Source organism: Somniosus microcephalus, chromosome 1 (genome assembly GCF_052327205.1).
Source record: "Somniosus microcephalus isolate GS21.2 chromosome 1, FLI_Smic_1.0, whole genome shotgun sequence".
NCBI classification, from domain to species: domain Eukaryota; kingdom Metazoa; phylum Chordata; class Chondrichthyes; order Squaliformes; family Somniosidae; genus Somniosus; species Somniosus microcephalus.
Genome location: NC_140987.1, coordinates 335,566,068 through 335,589,417, shown reverse-complemented (window position 1 = coordinate 335,589,417; position 23,350 = coordinate 335,566,068). Strand labels below are relative to the sequence as shown.

Sequence of the window (23,350 nt, the reverse complement as noted above, 5' to 3'; positions counted from 1 at the left end):
AATAAACAGAGGGGGAAGATTAAAAATTATACGATTCTTAGGTGGCGGATCGAGCTCTCCACCTTCGAGTATGACATCATTTACCGGCCAGGGGCCCTTAACGAATCCCCCGACGCCCTCTCATGAGGGATGTGTGCCAGCGCACCGGGGATCGGCTACAGACCCTCCACAACGACCTCTGCCACCCAGGGGTCACACGGCTGTTCCACTTCATAAAGTTCCGCAACTTACCCTACTTGATTGAGGAAGTTCGGTCTCTGACCAGGAACTGCCGCACTTGCGCTGAGTGCAAGCCTCGGTTCTACCGCCCAGATAGAGCCCACTTAATCAAAGCTACACGGCCCTTTGAGCGGCTCAGCTTAGATTTCAAGGGCCCCCTCCCGTCAGTCGACCGCAATGTTTACTTCCTGAACATTGTGGACGAATACTCCCGTTTCCCATTCGCCTTCCCCTGCCCAGACATGACCAGCGCCACGGTCATTAAATGCCTCAACAGCCTGTTCTGCCTGTTCGGTATGCCGAGCTACATCCATACGGATAGGGGGGCGTCCTTCATGAGTGAAGAGCTACGCCAGTACACGCTGTCCAGGGGGATCGCCACAAGCCGTACCACCAGCTACAACCCCCAGGGTAACGGCCAGGTGGAGCGAGAGAACGGGACAGTATGGAAAGCAGTCACTCTAGCTCTAAGGACCAAGGGCCTCCCTATCTCCCGCTGGCAGGAAGTCCTCCCAGATGTGCTCCATTCGATACGGTCGCTATTGTGTACTGCCACTAATGCCACGCCTCATGAACAAATGTTTGTCTTTCCCCGGAAATCCACCTCAGGCGTATCCATGCCGTCATGGCTCTCCACCCCAGGTCCGGTATTTGTACGAAGGCATGTGAGGGGCCACGAGATGGACCCCCTCATGGAGTCAGTGCACCTACTCCACGCCAACCCCCAATACGCGTATGTCCGGCACGCCGACGGAAGGGAGGACACGTGTCCATAAAAGACGTCGCCCCAGCTGGTAACGACAACAACCACGACAACAACAGCAACAACGATCACAGCAATTCTTGCCCAGCCACTATCCTTTCACCACCCCCGGAAGAACATCGACCAACGGTGCCCCCACCAACTACCCCTTCAACAACCCTGGCGGCGCCCCCGGCAGAGACCCAGGAGGCCACCGGGAACACCCAGCCGGCACAGAGGACTATCAAACCCCCGAACAGACTAAATCTGTAGAAGGGGTGAATGTGATGAAATATGCCATTCATCAGGCACTGTATTCCCTGTGTTTAGTTTAGTTTCAGTTTCAGTTCCTTACCTGTATTGTATTGTGTGTAGGGCTCCGCCCATACCTGGCCCCTACTTAAGCGGCTTTACCTTCAGGGTAGCCAGACCGCACACTGTGAGGGGCGGCTGGGACCCACCGTAATTGAGCGTGATGCTTTGGTGGTGGCACTGGAAATCCAGGCCCAAGATCACGCTCGCACATCGATTCTTCATGATTAGTAATTTAAAATTATCGTATACAGTTCCGTTAACGGACAATTGTACCGCGCAGTAACCCATAATGGTCGATGTCTGGGTTTTATCAGCCATAGAGATGGTGCCCCGAGCAGGGACCACTGTTAGAGAGAGTTGTTGTGCTAGTTCAGGGTGGATAAAACTCCGTGCTTCCACTGTCAATTAAACATTTAACCCCGCACCCGTTTACCTCGATGTCCACCATTGATTTGGATAGCGGGTGCGGTCTGGTCTGGTCCACTGTGACCGATGCCACTGTAGGGCCCTGATCGAGACAAGATGGCGTCCACGCTGTCTGCTCACAAGATGGCGGACCCCACGAGGTCGGGCAAGATGGCGTCCAAGATGGCCGCTCCCACGGCGCACACGCGGCGGTGGCGGGTTTTCCAGCGGGGTTCCCTCTGCACACCTTCCCGAAGTGCCTCTTCTTACCGCACTTAAAGCAGGTGGTGCCTTTCGCCAGGCACAGTTTTCTGAAGTGCTTCGGCTGCCCGCAGAAGTAGCAGTTGGGGCCCCGACGCGTCGCGGCTGTCGTAGGGCTTCTGGGGGGAGAGCGGGGCCCCGACGGTGTCGGGCTGCCGGGCGGGGAAGATGCCTTCCAAGATGGCGGCGCCCTTGGTGCACACGTGGCGGCGTGGGCGGTGCGGGCCGAAGAGTAGGCGTCCGAGTTTCTCTGGGCCACATCCAGGGATTGCGCTTTGTCCACAGCCTGTTTCAGGTCCAATCCCGTTTTTTCAAGTAGTCTCTGCCGGATGTAAGTGGAGCTGAGGCCTGCGATAAAGGCATCACGAACAAGCTCGTCAGTGTACACTGCGGCTTTTACATCTTGGCATTTGCAGTCTTTGCCAAGCGTTTTCAGGGTGACTAGGAACTCATCCAGCGATTCCCCAGGTCGCTGTGTGCGAGTAGCGAGCAGATGCCTAGCGTACACCTCGTTCGTAGGCTGCTGGTAATGCGCCTTTAGGATGTCGCAGGCGGCCGGGTACGTGTCGGCGTCTTGGAGGAGGGGGAAACCCGGTGGCTTACCCAATTCCGCAGGATTCCGAGTTTCATACTCTCAGCGTCCGTAGCGCCTGTGATGGCTGCGGAATTGTCCAGGAAGAATTCTATACACTTAAACCAGTGTCCGAATCGTGCCAATGCGTCCGAAGCATGCGGGTCCAAATCCAAACGTTCGGGTTTCAAGAGTTGGTCCATTGCGTTGAAAATTGAGTTAATAAAATTGATGTGCCTCAATGAATCCGAGACTCGACGTTAACGGAGCAAAGCAAGGCTTTTATTAACTCAGAAAGTAATACACATTGGAGAAGTGGCTCTCATCCAGAGATCTGCTGTACTGCTGTGAGACATGCTGGGGCTTGCTTAAGTAGGGGCCAGGTATGGGCGGAGCCCTACACACAATACAATACAGGTAAGGAAATGAAACTGAAACAAAACTAAACACAGGGAATACAGTGCCTGATGAATGGCATATTTCATCACAACCATCTCACTCCCCCCCGACCACCATCTCACTCCCCCCACGACCACCATCTCACTACCCCCCGACCACCATCTCAAACCCCCCGACCAACATCTTACTCCCCCCGACCACCATCTCCCCCCGACCACCATCTCACTCCCCCCGACCACCATCTCACTCCCCCCACGACCACCATCTCACTCCCCCTGACCACCATCTCACTCCCCCCAACGACCATCTCCCCCGACCGCCATCTCCCTCCACCCGACCACCATCTCACTCCCCCCAACGACCATCTCCCCCGACCGCCATCTCCCTCCACCCGACCACCATCTCACTCCCCCCGACCACCATCTCACTCCCCCCGACCACCACCTTAGTACCCCCGAACCACCATCTCACTCCCCCTGACCACCATCTCACTCCCCCTGACCACCATCTCACACCCCCCGACCACCATCTCACTCCCCCCCGACCACCATCTCACTCCCCCTGACCACCATCTCACTCCCCCTGACCACCATCTCACACCCCCCGACCACCATCTCACTCCCCCCCGACCACCATCTCACTCCCCCTGACCACCATCTCACTCCCCCTGACCACCATCTCACACCCCCCGACCACCATCTCACTCCCCCCGATACACCATCTCACTCCCCCTGACCACCATCTCACTCCCCCCAACCACCATGTCACACCCCCCAACCACCATGTCACACCCCCCGACCACAATCTCACTCCCACCGACCACCATCTCACTCCCCCTGACCACCATCTCACTCCCCCCAATGACCATCTCCCCCGACCGCCATCTCCCTCCACCCGAACACCATCTCCCCCCGACCACCATCTCCCCGCAAACACCATCTCAGCCCCCCTGACCACCATCTCACTCCCCCCCGACCACCATCTCACTCCCCCCGACCATCATCTCACTCCCCCCGACCACGATCTGCCCCGACCACCATCTCACTCCCCCCCGACCACCAGCTCACTCTCTCCGACCACCATCTCACTCCCCCCACCCACCATCTCATACCCCCCCGACCAACATCTCACTCCCCCCGACCACCATCTCCCTCCCCCCAACCACCATCTCCCCCAACCACCATCTTACTACCACCGACCACCATCTAACTCCCACCGCCCACCATCTCCCCCCGACCAAAACCTTACTCCCCCCGACCACCATCTCTCCCCCGACCACCAACTCACTCACCCCGAAAACCATCTCACTCCCCCCGACCACCATCTCACTCCACACTGACCACCATCTCACTCCCCCCGACCACCATCTCACTCCCCCCGACCACCAACTCCCTCCCCCCCGACCACCATCTCACTCACCCCGACCACCATCTCACTCCCCCCGACCACCATCTCACTCCACACTGACCACCATCTCACTCCCCCCGACCACCATCTCACTCCCCCCGACCACCAACTCCCTCCCCCCCGACCACCATCTCACTCACCCCGACCACCATCTCACTCCCCCCGACCAACATCTCACTCCCCCCGGCCTCCATCTCACTCTCCCAGACCACCATCTATCTCCGCCCCGACCACAATCTCACTCCCCCCGATCACCATCTCCCCCCGACCTCCATCTCACACACCCCAACCAACATCTCACTCCCCTGACCACCATCTCACTCCCCCCGACCACCATCTCACTCACCCCCCGACCAGCATCTCCCTCCCCCTGACCAACATCTCTCCCAAAACCCCATCTCAACCCCCCCGACCACCATCTCACTCCCCCCCGACCACCATCTCACTCCCCCCCGACCAACATCTCACTCCCCCCCGACCAACATCTCACTCCCCCCGACCACCATCTCACTCCCCCCCGACCAACATCTCCCTCCCCCGACCACCATCTCCCTCGCCCGACCGCCATCACACTCCCTCCGACCGCCATCTCCCTCCCCCCGACCTCCATCTCACACTCCCCGACCAACATATCACTCCCCCGACCGCCATCTCTCTCCCCGCCGACCACAATCTTACTCCCCCCGACCATCATCTCCCCCCCGAGCACCAGCTCTCTCCCCCCGACCACCATCTCCCACCGACCACTATCTCACTCCCCCCGACCACCATCTCACTCCCCCCAACCACCAGCTCCCACCCCCGCAGACCACCATCTCACTCCCCCCGACCACCAACTCACTCCACACTGACCACCATCTCACTCCCCCCGACCACCATCTCACTCCCCCCAACCACCAGCTCCCACCCCCGCAGACCACCATCTCACTCCCCCCGACCACCAACTCCCTCTCCCCCGACCACCATCTCACTCCCCCCGACCACCATCTCACATCCCCCCAACCACCATCTCACTCCTCCCAACCAACATCTCACTCCCGCCGGCCTCCATCTCACTCTCCCAGACCACCATCTATCTCCCCCCCGACCACCATCTCACTCCCCATGACCAACATCTCACTCCCCCCGACCACCATCTCCCTCCCCCGACCACCATCTCCCTCCCCCGACCGCCATCACAATCCCTCCGACCGCCATCTCACTCCCCCCGACCTCCATCTCACACACCCCGACCAACATCTCACTCCCCCGACCACCATCTCTCTCCCCCCTGACCACAATCTTACTCCCCCCGACCATCATCTCCCCCCGAGCACCATCTCTCTACCCCCGACCACTATCTCACTCCCCCCGACCAACATCTCACTCCCCCCGACCACAATCTCACACCCCCCAACCACCATCTCCCACCGACCACTATCTCACTCCCCCGACCACCATCTCACTCCCCCCGATCACCATCTCACTCCCCCTGACCACCATCTCTCCCAAAACCCCATCTCAACCCCCCCCGACCACCATCTCACTACCCCCCCGATCACCATCTCACTCCCCCCGACCACCATCTCACTCCCCCCCGACCACCATCTCACTCCCCCTGACCACAATCTCACTCCCCCCCGACCACCATCTCACTCCCCCTGACCACAATCTCGCTCCCCCCCGACCACCATCTCACTCCTCCCAAACCATCATCTCCCTCCCCCCGACCACCATCTCACTCCCCCCTGACCACCATCTCACTCCACACCGACCATCATCAAACACCCCCCGACCACCATCTCACTCCTCCCCACCATCATCTCACTCCCTCCGACCACCATCTCACTCTCCCTGACCACCGACCACCTTCTCACTGCCCCCCGACCACCATCTCACTCCCCCCGACCACCATCTCACTCCCCCCCGGCCACCATCTCACGCCACCTGACCACAATCTCACTCCCCACCGACCATCATGTCACTCCCCGCAAACCTCCATCTCCCTCCCCCCAACTGCCATCTCCCCCGAACACCATCTCACTCCCCGCGACCATCTTCTCACTCCACACTGACCACCATCTCACTCCCCCCGGCTACCATCTCACTGGCCCCTGACCATCATCTCACTGCCCCCTGTCCTCCATCTCACAACCCGCGACCATCATCTCCCTCCCCCTGACCACCATCTCCCCCTGACCACCATCTCACTCCCCCCGACCACCATCTCACTCCATCTGACCACCATCTCACTGCCCCCCGACCACCATCTCACTACCTCCGACCACCATCTCACTCCCCCTGGCCACCATCTCCCCCTGTCCACCATCTCATTCTCCCCCCGACCAAAATCTCACTCCCCCCCAACCACCATCTCACTCCCCCCGACCACAATCTCACTCCCCCGACCACCATCTTCCCCCGACCACCATCTCACTCCTCCCGACCACCATCTCACTCCCCCCGAACACCATTTCTCCCCAACCACCATCTCCTCCAACTAACATCTCCCAAAACCACCATCTCACTCCCCCCGACCATCATCTCTCCCCCGACCACCATCACACTCACCCCGACCAATCATCTCACTGCCCCCGAAAAACCATCTCACTCCCCCCGACCACCATCTCACTCCCACCGACCGCCATCTCACTTCTCCCGACCACCATCTCACTCCCACCGACCGCCATCTCACTCTCCCCGACCACCATCTCACTCCCACCGACCGCCATCTCACTTCTCCCGACCACCATCTCACTCCCCCCGACCACCATCTCACTCACCCTGACCACCATCTCCCCCCCGACCACCATCTCACTTCCGCCGGCCTCCATCTCACTCCCCCCGACCACCATCTCACTCCCCCGACCACCATCTCACTTCCCCTGACCACCATCTCACTCCCCCCGACCACCATCTCCCCCCCGACCACCATCTCACTCCCCCCAACCACCATCTCACTCACCCCGACCACCATCTCACTCCCCCCGACCACCATCTCACTCACCCCGACCACCATCTCACTCCCCCTGACCAACAATCACTCCCCCCGACCAAGATCTCACTCCCCCCGACCACCATCCCACTCCCCCCGACCACTATCTCACTCCCCCCGACCACCATCTCACTCCCCCCGACCACCATCTCACTCCCCCCGACCTCCATCTCACTCCCCCCGACCACCATCTCACTCCCCCCGACCACCATCTCACTCCCCCCGACCTCCATCTCACTCCCCCCGACCACCATCTCACTCCCCCCGACCTCCATCTCACTCCCCCCGACCACCATCTCCCCCCGACTACCATCTCCCTCCCACCGACCACCATCTCACTCCCCCCTGACCAACATCTCACTCCCCCTGACCAACATCTCACTCCCCCTGACCAGCAACTCACTCCCCCTGTCCACCACCTCACTCCCATCGACCACCACCTCACTCCCCCCGACCACCATCTCACTCCCCCCGACCACCATCTCACTCCCCCCGACCACCATCTCACTCCCCCCGACCACCATCTCACCCCCGACCACCATCTCACTCCCCCCGACCACCATCTCACTCCCACCTGACCACCATCTCACTCCCCCCTGACCACCATCTCACTCCCCCCGACCACCATCTCACTCCCACTTGACCACCATCTCACTCCCCCCTGACCACCATCTGACTCCCCCGACCACCATCTCACTCCCACCTGACCACCATCTCACTCCCCCCGACCACCAGCTCACCCCCGACCACCATCTCACTCCCCCCTGACCACCATCTCACTCCCACCTGACCACCATCTCACTCCCCCCGACCACCATCTCACTCCCACCTGACCACCATCTCACCCCCGACCACCATCTCACTCCCCCCGACCACCATCTGCCCCCGACCACCATCTCCCCTCGACCACCATCTCACTCCCACCGACCACCATCTCACTCCCCCCCGACAAACATCTCACTTTCCCTGAGCACCAACTCACTCCCCCCGTCCACCATCTCATTCCCCCCGACCACCATCTTGTTCCCCCTGACCACCATCTCACTCCCCCGACCACCATCTCACTCCCCCCGACCACCATCACCCCACCGACCACCATCTCACTCCCACCGACCACCATCTCACTCCCCCGACCACCATCTCCCCCCCGACCACCATCTCCGCCCCGACCACAATCTCACTCCCCCCGACCACCATCTCACTCCCCCCGACCACCATCTCACTCCCCCCGACCACCATCTCACTCCCCACGACCACCACCTCACTCCCCCCCAACCACCATCTCTCCCCCCGACCACCATCTCACTCCCCCCTGACCACCACCTCCCCCCGACCACCATCTCACTCCCCCCCGACCAACATCTCACTCCCCCCGACCAGCATCTCACTCCCCCCTGACCACCATCTCCCCCCGACCACCATCTCACTACCCCACCAACCACCATCTCACTCCCCCCGACCACCATCTCAGTCCCCCCAACCACCATCTCTCTCCCCACGACCACCATCTCACTACCCCCTACCACCTTCTCACGCCCCCCGACCACCATCTCACTCCATCCGACCACCATCTCTCCCCCCGACAACCATCTCCCCGCGACCACCATCTCACTCCCCCCGACCAGCACCTCACTCCCCCCCCGACCACCATCTCCCCCGACCACCATATTACTCCCCCCGACCACCATCACACTCCCGAACAGCATCTCACTTCCCCCGACCACCATCTCGCTCTCCCCGACCAACATTTCATTCTCCGCGACCACCATCTCACTCCCCCCGACCACCATCTCACTCCCCCCGACCACCATCCCACTACCCCCTGTTAAATTCATGAATCTTGATGTATGGTGTCCTTGAAGAAATAGACAGCGACTGCAGAGGAACAATCAACAGGTGTTTACTGGGTGAGGGTTACTCTAAAACTTACAGTACAGATCCCTACTCAGGGTTTATGTACAGGTGTGGTCACTGCCGGTACTACAGTATACAGGAGCTGTAAACAGTAGTTCTCCCCTTAAAGGTACATACACTACAATTCCTCCCCTTTTAGATTAACAGTACCATAACATTCATTTAACAATTAATACTTTTAACATGCAACATTAACTGAAAATAGTCCATTTGTAAATTCAGTCTTTGGGGCGGCTTCCTGATCCTTTCTGGATAGCGCCTTTCCTGAGTGTCTTGCTCTTGGTGCGGAGGCAATTCTGGCCCCCTGTCGTCGGTTGGTTCATCAACTTCCGATGCTACTGTTTCTGGGGTAGATGCTACCTGTATATCGGGTTCATCACCAGGTACGCGAGACATGGGGTTGACTCGTTCCTGTGACTCTAGGATCTGGTCGACATGGCGTCTCACAATGTTCTCCCCAACATCCACTGTGTACATTAGTGGCCCCTGCCGTGTGCCTATCGTTCCTGGTTGCCATTTCTCTGTTCGGTAGTCGCGGGCCAAGACTGGTTGCCCTACATTGAAGCTCCTTGTCGGCTTCTCATTGATGTGCTGGAATTGCTTATTCTCAACACCTCTTCGTACATTTGGTGTGAGCAAATCCAGACAAGATCTCAACCTTCGGTTAAAGAACATCATGGCCGGGGTCTGGTTGGTGACTGCATGTGTCTCATTTCTGTAGGCTAACAGGAAATTGTCCACCTGTGCTGCAGTGGAATGTGATCATCGCACATGGCCCTTACTGCCTTTTTAAAGGTTTGTACGAACCTCTCAGCCCATCCATTTGTGGCTGGATGATACGGGGCGGATGTGTAATGCCTTACCCCATTCCTTTTCATAAATTTCCGAAACTCTTCGGACACAAACTGTGGTCCGTTATCAGAGCAAACCTGCTCTGGCAAGCTGTTCCTGGCAAATATGGTCCGTAGGACTGCAATCGTTTTCTCCGTGGTGGTGGAGGACATTTTGATCACTTCATGCCATTTCAAGTGCGCATCCACGGCTATTAAAAACATTGAGTCCATGAATGGGCCAGCAAAATCAATATGCACCCGTTGCCATGAAGAAGAGGGCCACTCCCATGGGTGTAGAAGGGCATGTGGTGGTGCATTTTGGACCTTCTGGCATCCTGAGCAGCTCTTTGTCAGGTCCTCGATTTGCTGATCGATCCCCAGCCACCAAACATAAGCCCTAGCAAGGCTTTTCATTTTCACCCCTCCCAAATGGCCTTCGTGAAGCTCATTGAGCACTCTCTCCCTTAACTTGGGTGGAATTACCACTCGGGATCCACACATCAAGGTCCCCTGGCATACTGACAGCTGTTCTCTTCTGGATGAGAATGCTGGCAACAGTGAGTCGCCATGTGTAGGCCATCCCTTCACCGTCAAGTCATATACCCGAGACAGTGTCGGGTCATTTCGGGTCTCCTTCTCTATATCCGTGTTAGTTACTGGCAAGCGTTCAATTATAGTCGAATAAAATATTTCGACAGTGTCCACTGCTGGTCCTTCCTCCACCGTAGGCAGTGGCAGGCGTGATATCCCATCAGCGTTTCCATGCTGTTTCGTGCCCTTATACTCTATTTCATATTGGTTCACCCCTAGAAAAAGGGACCATCTTTGTAGCCATTGCTCAATCATCACCGGAACGCCCTTCTTTGGATTAAAGATGGAGACAAGTGGTTGGTGGTCAGTCAGCAAGGTGAACTTCTGCCCGTGCAGATAGTGGTTGAACTTTTTCACTCCCCACACTAGGCTGAGGGCCTCCCTGTCAATCTGGGCATAGTTACGCTCGGCTGAGGTTAGTGACCGAGACGCAAAGGCTACTGGCCTCTCCGAGCCATCCGGGAATTTGTGCGACAGCACTGCTCCAATACCATAGGGTGATACATCACACGCCAACCGAATTGGTAGTGCTGGGTTGAAATGAGCCAACACCTCTTTTGATGTGATCAATTCTTTGCACTTCTGTAAAGCTCGTTTACATTCGTCATTCCACTTCCATGGTACCCCCGTTTGCAGTAGGGTGTTCAGTGGGTGTAGTACTGTAGACAAATTTGGCAAGAACTTATGGTAGTAGTTCACCAGCCTGAGGAACGACCTCAGTTGTGACACATTTTCCGGTGCTGGAGCCTTGACTGCTGCCTCAATCTTTTCAGGGGACTTATGTAACGCCTCTTCATCAATAACGTGGCCACAATACGAGATCTGCTTCAGGAAAAACTCGCATTTGTGGCGATTAGCTCGGAGCCCATATTCCTTCAATTTAGTGAGCACCTGCTCCAGGTTGGCGAGGTGATCACTGTCATTTTCGCCCGTGACCAGGATGTCGTCCAAATAACACTGGGGCCCTTGCAGGACTTGATCCATTGCCCTTTGCCAAATAGCCGGAGCTGAAGCTACCCCGAACACCAGCCAATTGTATTAGTAGAGACCTTTATGAGTGTTGATCGTGAGGTACTGTTTCGAGGCTTCTTCTACCTCCATTTGCAGGTACGCCTGGGCCAGATCAATCTTAGTGAAGCGTTTTCCTCCAGATAGCGAGGCGAAAAGATTTTCAATCCGCGGAAGCGTATATTGTACTGTGTGAAGGATTGGGTTCACTGTCACCTTAAAGTCCCCACGGATGCGAACCTTCTTTGGTTCCCCAGGCGTATTACTCAATGACCTCTTCATTACCGGAACGATGGGTGTAGCCCACTCATTCCAGTCCCCTTTGGACAGTACTCCAGAATGTTCCAAACCTTCCAGCTCTGCTTCGACGGCTGGGGGGATCGCATAAGGCACCGGTCTGGCCTTAAAAAACTTTGGGCTTGCATTTTCCTCTATTTTGATCGTCGCTGTTATGCCTTTTAGTGTTCCGAGTCCCTCCTGGAACACTTATTGCGCGTCAGTTAGCATTTTTGACAGTCGTCCAGGTGTGACGTCGTCATCCTTTTTGGCATCTACAGTCAGTGCTTGTATGGAATGCCAATCCAGCTGTATCTTCCGGATCCATTCACGTCCTAGTAGTGGTGGTCCTCCATCTGGCAATACATATAGGTCCATTTTTGGTGTTTCCTTGCCGTTATATATAACGTTCACCCTTATTTTTCCTTTGGAGTAGAATTTTTGCCCCGTGTATGTCTTCAAGACAATCTCTGTATCTCTCAAGGGTATATGTGAGAATAGACGCTTGTAGTCCCTTCGGTTTATGACTGTTAGGGCTGATCCAGTGTCCTATTCCATTTTCACTTGGACTCCGTCTATCTTGAGCGTGACCCAGATAGTTTGGTGATCCTCCATTTTGATTACATTATGTAGTTTCAGACAACCCAACTCCTTGCTTCCGGAGTCTGTATCACTTTTCTGTTCATCTGAACTACTCTCCGTCACCTTATGTACCTTTTTGTACTTCTCCTGTGGAGATTTCTTGCTGCTGGTTTCCTTTCCCGACCTGCAGACTCTTGCTATGTGTCCTACTTTTCCACACTGTCTGCACACTTGGTCCTTGAACCAACAATCCTTCTGGTCGTGTGTTGTTCTGCCGCAACGATAACACCTCACTGCTCCATATGACATTTCATTTGTGCCATATTCTTGTGGTCTCCGTTGTATCTCTGCAGCGCCCCGTGCGGCTGCTTCGTGTGATACTGCCATGTTGAAAGTCTTGTCCAGTGTAAGATCCTTTTCTGGTAGAAGCCGTTTCTGGGTTCCTTCACTTTGAAGCCCACACACAAACTTGTCCCTTAACGTATCTGCTAGTCCCGTTCCAAACTGGCAGTGTTTCGATAGCTTGCACAGTTCCGTTAAATACTCAGCATTACTTTCGTCTTTATGCTGGTTCCTTTTGCGAAACTTAAATCTTTCTGCTATCAGCAGCGGTGTGGGGTTTAAGTGGTCCTGTAGGATTGCCACTATGCTTTCAAAATCCTTTTCCACCGGCTTCTCTGGGGTTACTAGGTTTTGCAGTAAGCCATACATTTTTGCACCCATGGAATTCAACAATACCAGTGCTTTCCTGGCATCTGGCACTTCATTCGCCTTGCAGTACACTTCTATGCGTTCTACATATGTCGCCCAATCTTCGACTTCATTGTCGAACGCTGTGACACTGCCACTCTTCGGCATCCCTGGGTGTGGTTAGACTGGCTAAAAATGGCGTCTGCCGCGCCCCCCCTTCTTCTCCGCTGTGGCTCAAATGGCATCTCCCGCGCTTTCATTTCTAACCCCACGGACGCTGCTCAGCCCTTGAACACTGGCCACGCTCTGCACGTTTTCCTGCGCGCCTCTCTTGTTGACGCTGCTCGGTCTGAACCCCGGCTGCGCCCTGTGCGCTTTACCCTCTCTCTCTGCTCCCGTCGATGCTGCTCGCCCTTTTCCTGTGCCGTCGGTCGTCTCTAGCCGCCGCTGTGCGGGAAGGGTCTGCACCGTACCTGTTGCCAGCCCGCCTCGCTGGAGTCTCCGCCGGATGGTCAATGCCCGTGTCTCTGGAATCGGTCTACCTCTGCAGAGTTGCAGGTAGGTTTGAATCGCCTCATCGCCAATGTTAAATCCGTGAATCTTGATGTATGGTGTCCTCAAGAAATAGACAGAGACTGCAGAGTAACAATCAACAGGTGTTTACTGGGTGAGGGTTACTTTAAAACTAACAGTACAGATCCCTACTCAGGGTTTCTATACAGGTGTGGTCACTGCCAGTACTACAGTATACAGGAGCTGTATAAAGTAGTTCTCCCCTTAAAGGTACATACACTACACCCCCGACCAACATCTCACTCCCCCCGACCAACATCTCACTCCCCCCGAACACCATCTCACTCCCCCCGACCACCATCTCTCTCCCCCCCCGACCACCATCTCACTCCCTCCGACCACCATCTCACTCTCCCCAACCATCATCTCACTTCTCCTGACCACCATCTCACTCCCCCCCGACCACCATCTCACTCCCCCCGACCAGCATCTCACTACCCCCGACCACCATCTCACTCCCCCTGACCACCATCTCACCCCCCCCGGCCTCCATCTCACTCCCCCCGACCACCATCTTACTCCACCCGACCACCATCTCTCTCCCCCCCCCGACCACCATCTCACTCCCTCCGACCACCATCTCACTCTCCCCAACCATCATCTCACTCCTCCTGACCACCATCTCACTCCCCCCCGACCACCATCTCACTCCCCCCGACCAGCATCTCACTCCCCCCCGACCACCATCTCACTCCCCCCGACCACCATCTCACTCCCCCCGGCCTCCATCTCACTCCCCCCGACCACCATCTTACTCCACCCGACCACCATCTCTCTCCCCCCCCGACCACCATCTCACTCCCCCCGACCACCATCTCACTCTCCCCGACCACCATCTCACTCTCCCCGACCACCATCTCACTCCCCCCGACCACCATCTCACTCCTCCCGACCACCATCTCACTCCCCCCGGCCTCCATCTCACTCCCCCCAACCACCATCTCACTCCCCCGACCACCATCTCACTCTCCCCGACCACCATCTCACTCCCCCCAACCACCATCTCACTCCCCCCGATCACCATCTCTATAGTAACCTGGGATGTTATGACTAAGGTTATCCACCAGGTGGTGCTGTAGCCAATGCTGCTACTAAGTTCAGAGGTTTGCTTCCTGTTAAGGTCGGAGGTTTGCTTCCTGTATAGGTCAGCCCAAGGTGGAAAGCAGGATGCTGATGCAGGCTGTCTGTAAACGTGTTTCCCAGTTGTTAATAAAGTACTCGTGTTAATTCTACGATATCGCCTCTTTGAGTCCTTGTTCCACTTAATGGATTTATCACATTAGGCGACGAGGCAACTTAAGGACCCTGCATAAAGAAGAAAAGTCTGCCGGAACGTTTAAACAACAAAATCACGAGCTAAAGTTAGCTACAAGCTGGAAGAGAGCATGGCTGTCACGGTAGGAACGGTTTTCACTTTTGATATTCAAGCACAAACCTGGGAAGAATACTGTGAAGTGTTGGGTTATTTTTTCGAAGCAAATGAAATAAATGATGCCGGAAAAAGGAAAGCCATTCTTCTTAGTTCAGTGGGAAGCCAAACCTACAGTTTGATGAAAAATCTGCTCAGCCCTGAAAAGCCTGGAGACAAATCATTTGTTGAATTAGTGGCTTTGCTAAAAGAACATTTCAACCTTAAGCCTAGTGAGGTTGTACAGCGGTTCAAGTTTAATTCAAGGAACAGGGAAGAGGAAGAGAGCGTAATGGACTATGTAGTGGTGTTGCGTAAATTAGCACAAGATTGCAATTATGGGAACAACCTGAAGGAAATGCTGCGAGATAGGCTAGTTTGCGGAATTATGGACAACCGAATGCAACGTAGATTATTATCCGAGACTGGGCTTACTTATGAAAAAGCATTGGAACTTGCTCAAGCCATAGAGACAGCGAACTGAGATGTAAAAGAAATACAGGGTTCAGACAGGGCTAATGCTACGCAAGTTGCAGGTCAGGTTGTTGTGCACAAGTTGAACATGCGTCAGAAACCACAACATGAGCATGTGAAGGCATGTTATCGATGCAAGGGCGATCACCTGGCAAGTGAATGCCGGTTTCTGGAGGAAAAGTGCTACAAGTGTGGGAAACAAGGACACATAAAACGAGCTTGCAGGGCGAAATCACCTGTGGAGAAATCCAAACCAAAAGGGGGAGGACAGCAAAACCAAGGGCGAGAAGTGAAAAAACATGGAGCACACCACATCAGCGGGGAAGCTGAGGAAGAAGAGGACATGATCATAATGTATAGCATGTTAGAGAACATTCCAAAAGTGGCTCCTATCACATTGCAACTGACAGTAAATGACTCTAAGGTGAACTTTGAAGTGGATACAGGGTGCAGCGTGACCATAATGAACAAGGCAGAGTACTCAAAATTGTGGAACCGTGCAAAACTTCCAGAGTTAAAGCCTTGCTCCCTGCATCTTAAAACATATACAGGTGAACGAGTAGCGACATTAGGTACAGCTAAGGTAACTGTGCAACACAGGGACACAGTGGAACAGCTACCTGTAGTTATAGTATCGGGTACCGGACCAAACCTGTTAGGTCGGGGCTGGATAAAAGAACTTAAATTAGACTGGGGAGCAGTGCATCAAATAGATGCGGGCAAACAGTTGACTTTGCAAGAAGTGTTGAGTGAACATGAGAGTGTGTTCAAGGAGGAACTTGCCACATTTAATGGCCCCCCAGCTAAGATTTATGTAGACAAGGAGGCACCGCCAAGGTTTTTTAAACAATGACCTGTGCCTTATGCCATGAAGCCAAAGGTAGAGGCTGAGCTTGGCCATCTATTGAGAGAGAACATACTGGAGCCGGTGAAATGTTCGGAATGGGCAGCTTCCATAGTACTTGTGTTAAAACCAGACAATTCGGTAAGACTCTGTGGAGACTATAAATTGACTGTCAATCGGGTGTCCAAACTAGAGCAGTATCCTATTCCCAAAACAGAGGATCTCTTTGCAAACCTGGCTGGAGGAAAGAAATTCACAAAGTTGGATATGAGTCATGCCTACTTGCAGATTACACTGGATGACGAATCAAAGAAGTATGTCACCATAAATACACACAAGGGCTTGTTTACATATATCCGCTTACCGTTTGGTGTCTCATCTAGTCCAGCTATCTTCCAGAGGACAATCGATGATGTACTGCAAAGGATTACACATGTTTCCATCTATCTGGATGACAGTCTGGTGACGGGAAGAACCGATCAGGAGCATCTGCGCACTCTGAGAGAGGTACTACAGAGATTGCAGAGGGCAGGGTTCTGGTTCAAGAGGAGTAAGTGCACTTTCCTGGGGAATGAGGCAGTGTTCCTGGGACACAGAGTGGACACCACCGGGCTCCATCCACTCAAGGAGAAGGTACAAGCACTGCAGGATGCCCCTGCTCCTGCAAATGTGGCTGAGTTAAAAGCTTACCTGGGACTGCTGAACTATTGTAACAGGTTTTTACCAAACTTGTCAACTGTGTTAGCACCCCTTCACCAACTATTGTGCAAGGAGACACAGTGGCAGTGGGGAGAGGAGCAGGGGGTTTCATTTGAACAGTCCAAGAAACTGATGCTGTCGTCAGATGTGCTGGTTCACTACAATGCAGAGAAAGACATCATTCTCTCTTGTGACGCTTCACCTTATGGGGTGGGGGCAGTTCTTTCACACTGCATGGAAGATGGAACTGAAAGACCAATAGGGTTTATGTCCCGAACTCTAACACCAGTGGAAAAAAACTATTCCCAGTTAGACAAAGAGGGGTTAGCAGTAATGTTTGGGTTACAGAGGTTCCACAAGTACATATATGGCAGGAAGTTCACCATATGCACCGATCATAAACCTCTTCTCTCTCTTTTCAATGAAATGAAAGCAGTTCCACAGATGGTGTCACCCCAGATCCAGAGGTGGGCAGTGACGTTGAGGGCATATGAGTATGTCATCATCTACAAGGCGGGCAAGTACCATGGGAACGCAGATGCCTTGAGTCATCTTCCACTGCCAGGCACACCTATCCGTGCAGCTCCAGAGGACAGAGTTTTGATGTTGGAGGACACTGACACGGCACTTGTGACTGCAGAGCAAGTAAGAACATGGACAGGTAAAGATCCAGTACTGTCTAGAGTTCGAGAATATGTGGTGAGGGGATGGCCACAGCATCCGGAAGGGGCTGACTTCACACCCTACAGTGTCAGGAAAACAGAGCTGAGTGTGCAGGATGGTTGCGTGTTGTGGGGAGCACGAGAGATTATTCCACGGCCAGCACGACAGTCTATCCTAGCGCAACTACATCAGTGTCATCCTGGGGTCTCGCGTATGAAAGCCTTGGCTAGGAGTTACTTGTGGTGGCCAAAGCTAGATGAGGAGATAGAAAATCTAGTCTTAGACATGCAGCACTTGTCAGGAACACCAGAAGGCACCAGCAGTGGCTCCTCTCCACCCCTGGGAGTGGCCGGATAAACCATGGAGAGGATTGCACTTAGATTATGCGGGTCCATTCATGGGGAAGATGTTCCTCATAATCATTGATGCACATTCCAAATGGATGGATGTTTATCCTGTAAATTCTGCTTCCACCACTACTACTATAGACTGCCTGCGTCGGAGCTTCGGTAATCAAGGGCTACCGGAGATCGTGGTGAGTGACAATGCCACTTGTTTTGTGAGTACAGAGACAAAATAGTTCTTGAGAAAAAATGGCATAGTGCAGGTGATCTCAGCTCCATATCATCTGTCCTCGAATGGACTTGCGGAGAGAGCCATACAAACATTTAAGGAGATGATGAAAAAAAGTGCAGAAGGGAGTTTAGCAGCCAAAGTGTCACGGGTTCTGTTCAGCTACAGAATAACACCTCAATCCACCACAGGACTCGCTCCTGCTGAGATGTTATTAGGTCGTAGACTACGCTCCACTCTTGACCTTGTCCACCCAGATCTAAAAAGGAAAATGGAAAACAGACAAAACAAACAAAAAGAGAACCATGACAAAAGAACAAAGACCAAAGTTTTGGAGAAGGAAATGCGATCCTTACCAGGAATTTCAGTTATGGACCAAAGTGGATTCCTGGCTTCATAGACTCAATGACAGGTCCAGTATCATACAAGGTCATGTTGGGAGATGGTAGGGTAGTACGCAGACATGTAGATCAGATACTTACCAGACAAGGGGAAATTGAAATGAAGGTTCCAGATGCAATGACTGAAGACAGGGTTGCCCCCAGTTATCCAAGTGCATCTGTGGTGCCACCACCAGGGACAGAGATAATTCCACAGGAACCTATCCATCAAGAGCAAACCATCGTTGCAGAGTCAGATACTCTGAGCACTGCTCAGGAGCAGCTGGTGGCTTCACCACAAACAAGCAGGGACTTTACTGTTAGACGTTCACAATGGACTCGCAAGCCACCAGAGAGATTGATACTGAACTGTTAGATTCGTCAAGTATGGAACATGCTGAATGGAGATTCCTTATGTGACCCTCAGGAATGGTTGTTTGTTAAGAAATTCATACTGAAATCTTAAGGGAGGAGGGATATAGTAATCTGGGATGTTATGATTAAGGTTATCCACCAGGTGGTGCTGTAGCCAATGCTGCTACTAAGGTCAGAGGTTTGCTTCCTGTTAAGGTCAGAAGTTTGCTTCCTGTATAGGTCAGCACAAGGTGGAATGCAGGATGCTGATGCAGGCTGTCTGTAAACGTGTTTCCCAGTTGTTAATAAAGTACTCGTGTTAATTCTACGATATCGCCTCTTTGAGTCCTTGTTCCACTTAATGGATTTATCAAAATCTCCCCCCGACCACCATCTCACTCCCCCGACCACCATCTCACTCCACCTGACCACCAGCTCACTCCCCCCGACCACCATCTCACTCCCCCCGACCACCATCTCCCTCTGACCACCATCTCCCTCCCCCTGACCACCACCTCCCCCCGACCACCATCTCACTCCCCCCTGACCACCATCTCACTCCCCCCTGACCACCATCTCACTCCCCCCGACCACCATCTCACTCCCCCCGACCACCATCTCACTCCTCCCGACCACCATCTCACTCTCCCCCGACCACCATCTCACTCCTCCCGACCAACATCTCACTCCTCCCGACCACCATCTCACTCTCCCCTGACCACCATCTCCCGCCGACCACCATCTCACTCCCCCCGACCACCATCTCACTCCCTCCGACCACCATCTCCCCCCGACCACCATCTCCCCCCGACCACCATCTCACTCCCCCCGACCACCATCTCACTTCCCCCCGTCCACCATCTCACTCCCCCCGACCACCATCTCACTCCAACCCAACCACCATCTCACTCCCCCCGACCACCATCCCACTCCCCCTCGACCACCAACTCCCCCCGACCACCATCTCGCTCCCCCCAACCAACATCTCACTAACCCCGACCTCCATCTCACTCCCCCAGACCACCATCTCCCCGCTGACCACCATTTCACTCACCCCGACCACCATCTCCCCCCGACCACCATCTCACTCCAACCCAACCACCATCTCACTCCCCCCGACCACCATCTCACTCCCCCCGACCACCATCTCACTCCAACCCAACCACCATCTCACTCCCCCCGACCACCATCCCACTCCCCCTCGACCACCAACTCCCCCCGACCACCATCTCGCTCCCCCCAACCAACATCTCACTCCCCCCGACCTCCATCTCACTCCCCCAGACCACCATCTCCCCGCTGACCACCATTTCACTCACCCCGACCACCATCTCCCCCCGACCACCATCTCACTCCCCCCGACCATCCTCTCGATGCTATCCCCCCACCACTATCTCACTCCCCCCCGACCACCATCTCACTCCCCCACCACCATGGAATGCTCATGCATTAACCATTAGCCATTAGTCCTTATCCCAAGGATTCAGGTAAAACTTCCTCCTGATTCCCTGAACCAAACTACAATGACTGAAATCTTTCCTTTCAGTGAACAACAACCCAAAAGCAACACTCAGGCCTTTAACTGAATATCTCAAAGGCCCAGGACATAAATAAAAAGAAACATGAAATAGTTTGACTGAAAATTACAGCTGGAATTCTGTGGATTATCCTGGTGTGTTTACCTCAGCATCAGCCAGTTTGGAGAAGTCTGACTGGCTTCCAATGTAGAATTCAATTCCTTTATAGGCTCCCTCCAGGGTAACTCCTCGGATCAGAAGTATGGTCAGAACCACATAAGGGAATGTCGCCGTGAAATACACCACCTGACCATGGAGAGTAGCTCGTTAGATTTTCCTGTATTGCTGGTACAACATTTACATTATTGAATCTAATTGAATAGAAAACTAATAGGATTGTAATCAAAGCAGAGAATGAAGCAGAACACAATTGGAGGAGTAATAACTACATGAAGGGTATATTTAACCCTGAGCTGCATATTGTAACTGAAGTTAAAAAGCACAATATTATTCTAACTTATTGAGATCTCACATTCAGGTAAGTAACACATTTAAACAGGAGAATAGATTGGGGTGTGATCAATCATAGTATCATAGAAATTTACAGCACAGATGGAGGCCATTCGGCCCATCTTGTCCATGCCGGCCGACAACGTGCTATCCACCCTAATCCCACTTTCTAGCGCTTGATCCACAGCCTTGTTGGTTCAGCACTTCAACTACATATCCAAGTACTTTCTAAATATGATGCGGGCCTCTGCCTCTACCATCCTGTCAGGCAGTGAGTTCCAGACCCCCACCACCCTCTTGGTGAAACATCTCTCCTCAAATTCCCTCTAAACTTCCTACCAATTACTCTAAATCCAAGCCCCCTGGTTATTGACCCTTCTGCTAAGAGAAATAGGTCCTTCCTATCCTCTCTAGCTAGGCTCCTCATAACTTTAATCACCTCAATTAGGTCACCCCTCAGCCTCCTCTGTTTCAAAGAAAACAACTCCAGCCTATCCAATCTTTCCTTATAGCTAAAATTCCCTAACCCAGGCAACATCCTCGTAAATCTCCTCTGCACCCCCTCTAGTGAAATCACATCCTTCCTGTAATGCGGTGACCAGAACTGCACGCAGTATCCTAGCTGTGGCCTAACTAGTGCTTTATACTTTTCAAGCATAACCTCCCTGCTCTTATATTCTATGACTCTGCTAATACGGGCAAGTATCCCTTATGCCTTCTTAACCACTTTATCTACCTGTCCTGCTACCTTCAGGGATCCATGGACATGCACTCCAAGGTCCCTCTGATCATCTGCACTTCTCAGTGTCCTACCATTTATAGTGTATTCCCTTGCCTTGTTAGCCCTCCCCAAATACATTACCTCACACTTCTCCAGATTGAATTCCATTTGCCACTGTTCTGCCCACCTGACCAGTCCATTAATATCTTCCTGCAATCTGCAGCTTTCTTCTTCATTATCAACCATACGGCCAATTTTTGTATCGTCTGCAAACTTCTTAATCATACTTCCTACATTCAAGTCCAAATCATTGATATATGCCACAAAAAGCAAAGGACCCTGTTGTATCTATATGCTTTAATGCATTCAATCAAGCATGTAGATACGTCAAATTAAATCAGAGTCAGGCAGACAGGCTTATAACTGTGATGTTCACTTTATTGCGTAAAATGGCCGACTGCCGTTTTCCCAGGTAATTCCCATAATGCAATGCATATTACATTAACGTATTGACTGGTGTCAAACTCGCAATCAATACACGATATCCCCCTTTTCCTTGGAAACAAACTTGCAGTTTACAAACAGTTGGTTACAATAACACTGCATAATTTATTTGGTTTATAAACTTTTTACAAACTTGTGCCTTACTACGCAACTAAATAATTCCCAGGTTTAAACATTTAACATCACCCATGCAGTTCTCGCACAGTTTATGCTGTGACATAATCAGACAGTCTTTGGGGTTTTCTTTTAACCCTTTGAGGTCTGGAAGTATTGGGTATGTCTGACATGTTGGTGTCAGTGGGTATTGCCTGTGTCACAGTGGTATGTGTGTCAGGGTTTCCTATACTGTCCTCAGTCCCTTGTGCTTCCTCCTGCTCATGGAGTGTCTCCTTTGGTCCATTGGTTCTGTATTTCTTCACAAACGTAGTGTTTCGCAAGTAGTGTGCTCCATCTGGAGATTCTACTACTACTTGACTCCCTGTTTTACTCAAAACTTTGTGGGGTGTGGCATTAAAAGGAGTGGTGAACTTGTCCACTTTGTCCTGCCGTACCAGCACCGTGTCGCCAAATTCCACCTCTGAGTATTGTGTTCTCCGCTGTTCATCTGCGTACAGTTTGGACTTGCCTTTTTGTTCTGCGTCCCGGTCACATACTTCCATGTCTGCGCACGACTCTGTGATGTCTGGCAGCTTTCCTCTGATTTTCTGTTTAAAGAGCAGCTCTGCCGGGCTCTTTCCTGTCATGGCATAGTCAATGCTCCTGTACACAGTCACATATTTTCTAAGTTCACGTTTCCAATCTAATCCTTCTGACTGAGCAATTCTGATTCTCTTCATCAGCGATGCATTCTGGCGCTCGACTTCTCCATTAGCCTGAGCCCATTTTGCTGTCATTTTCAGGTGTTTGATCCCGTTGTTTTCACAGTATTCTTTGAATAATTCAG

General features: G+C 53.2%; 1 protein-coding gene across 1 annotated transcript in view; it reads right to left on the bottom strand.

The window, feature by feature from the left end:
• LOC147124918 (sodium- and chloride-dependent neutral and basic amino acid transporter B(0+)-like) overlaps positions 1–23,350 on the bottom strand; it is a 216,766-nt gene that overhangs the window by 27,031 nt on the left and 166,385 nt on the right. The window contains exon 5 of the mRNA XM_085988275.1: positions 20,838–20,978. Within this exon, the coding sequence (XP_085844401.1) occupies positions 20,838–20,978 (141 nt within the window). The remainder of the gene's footprint in view (positions 1–20,837; positions 20,979–23,350) is intronic.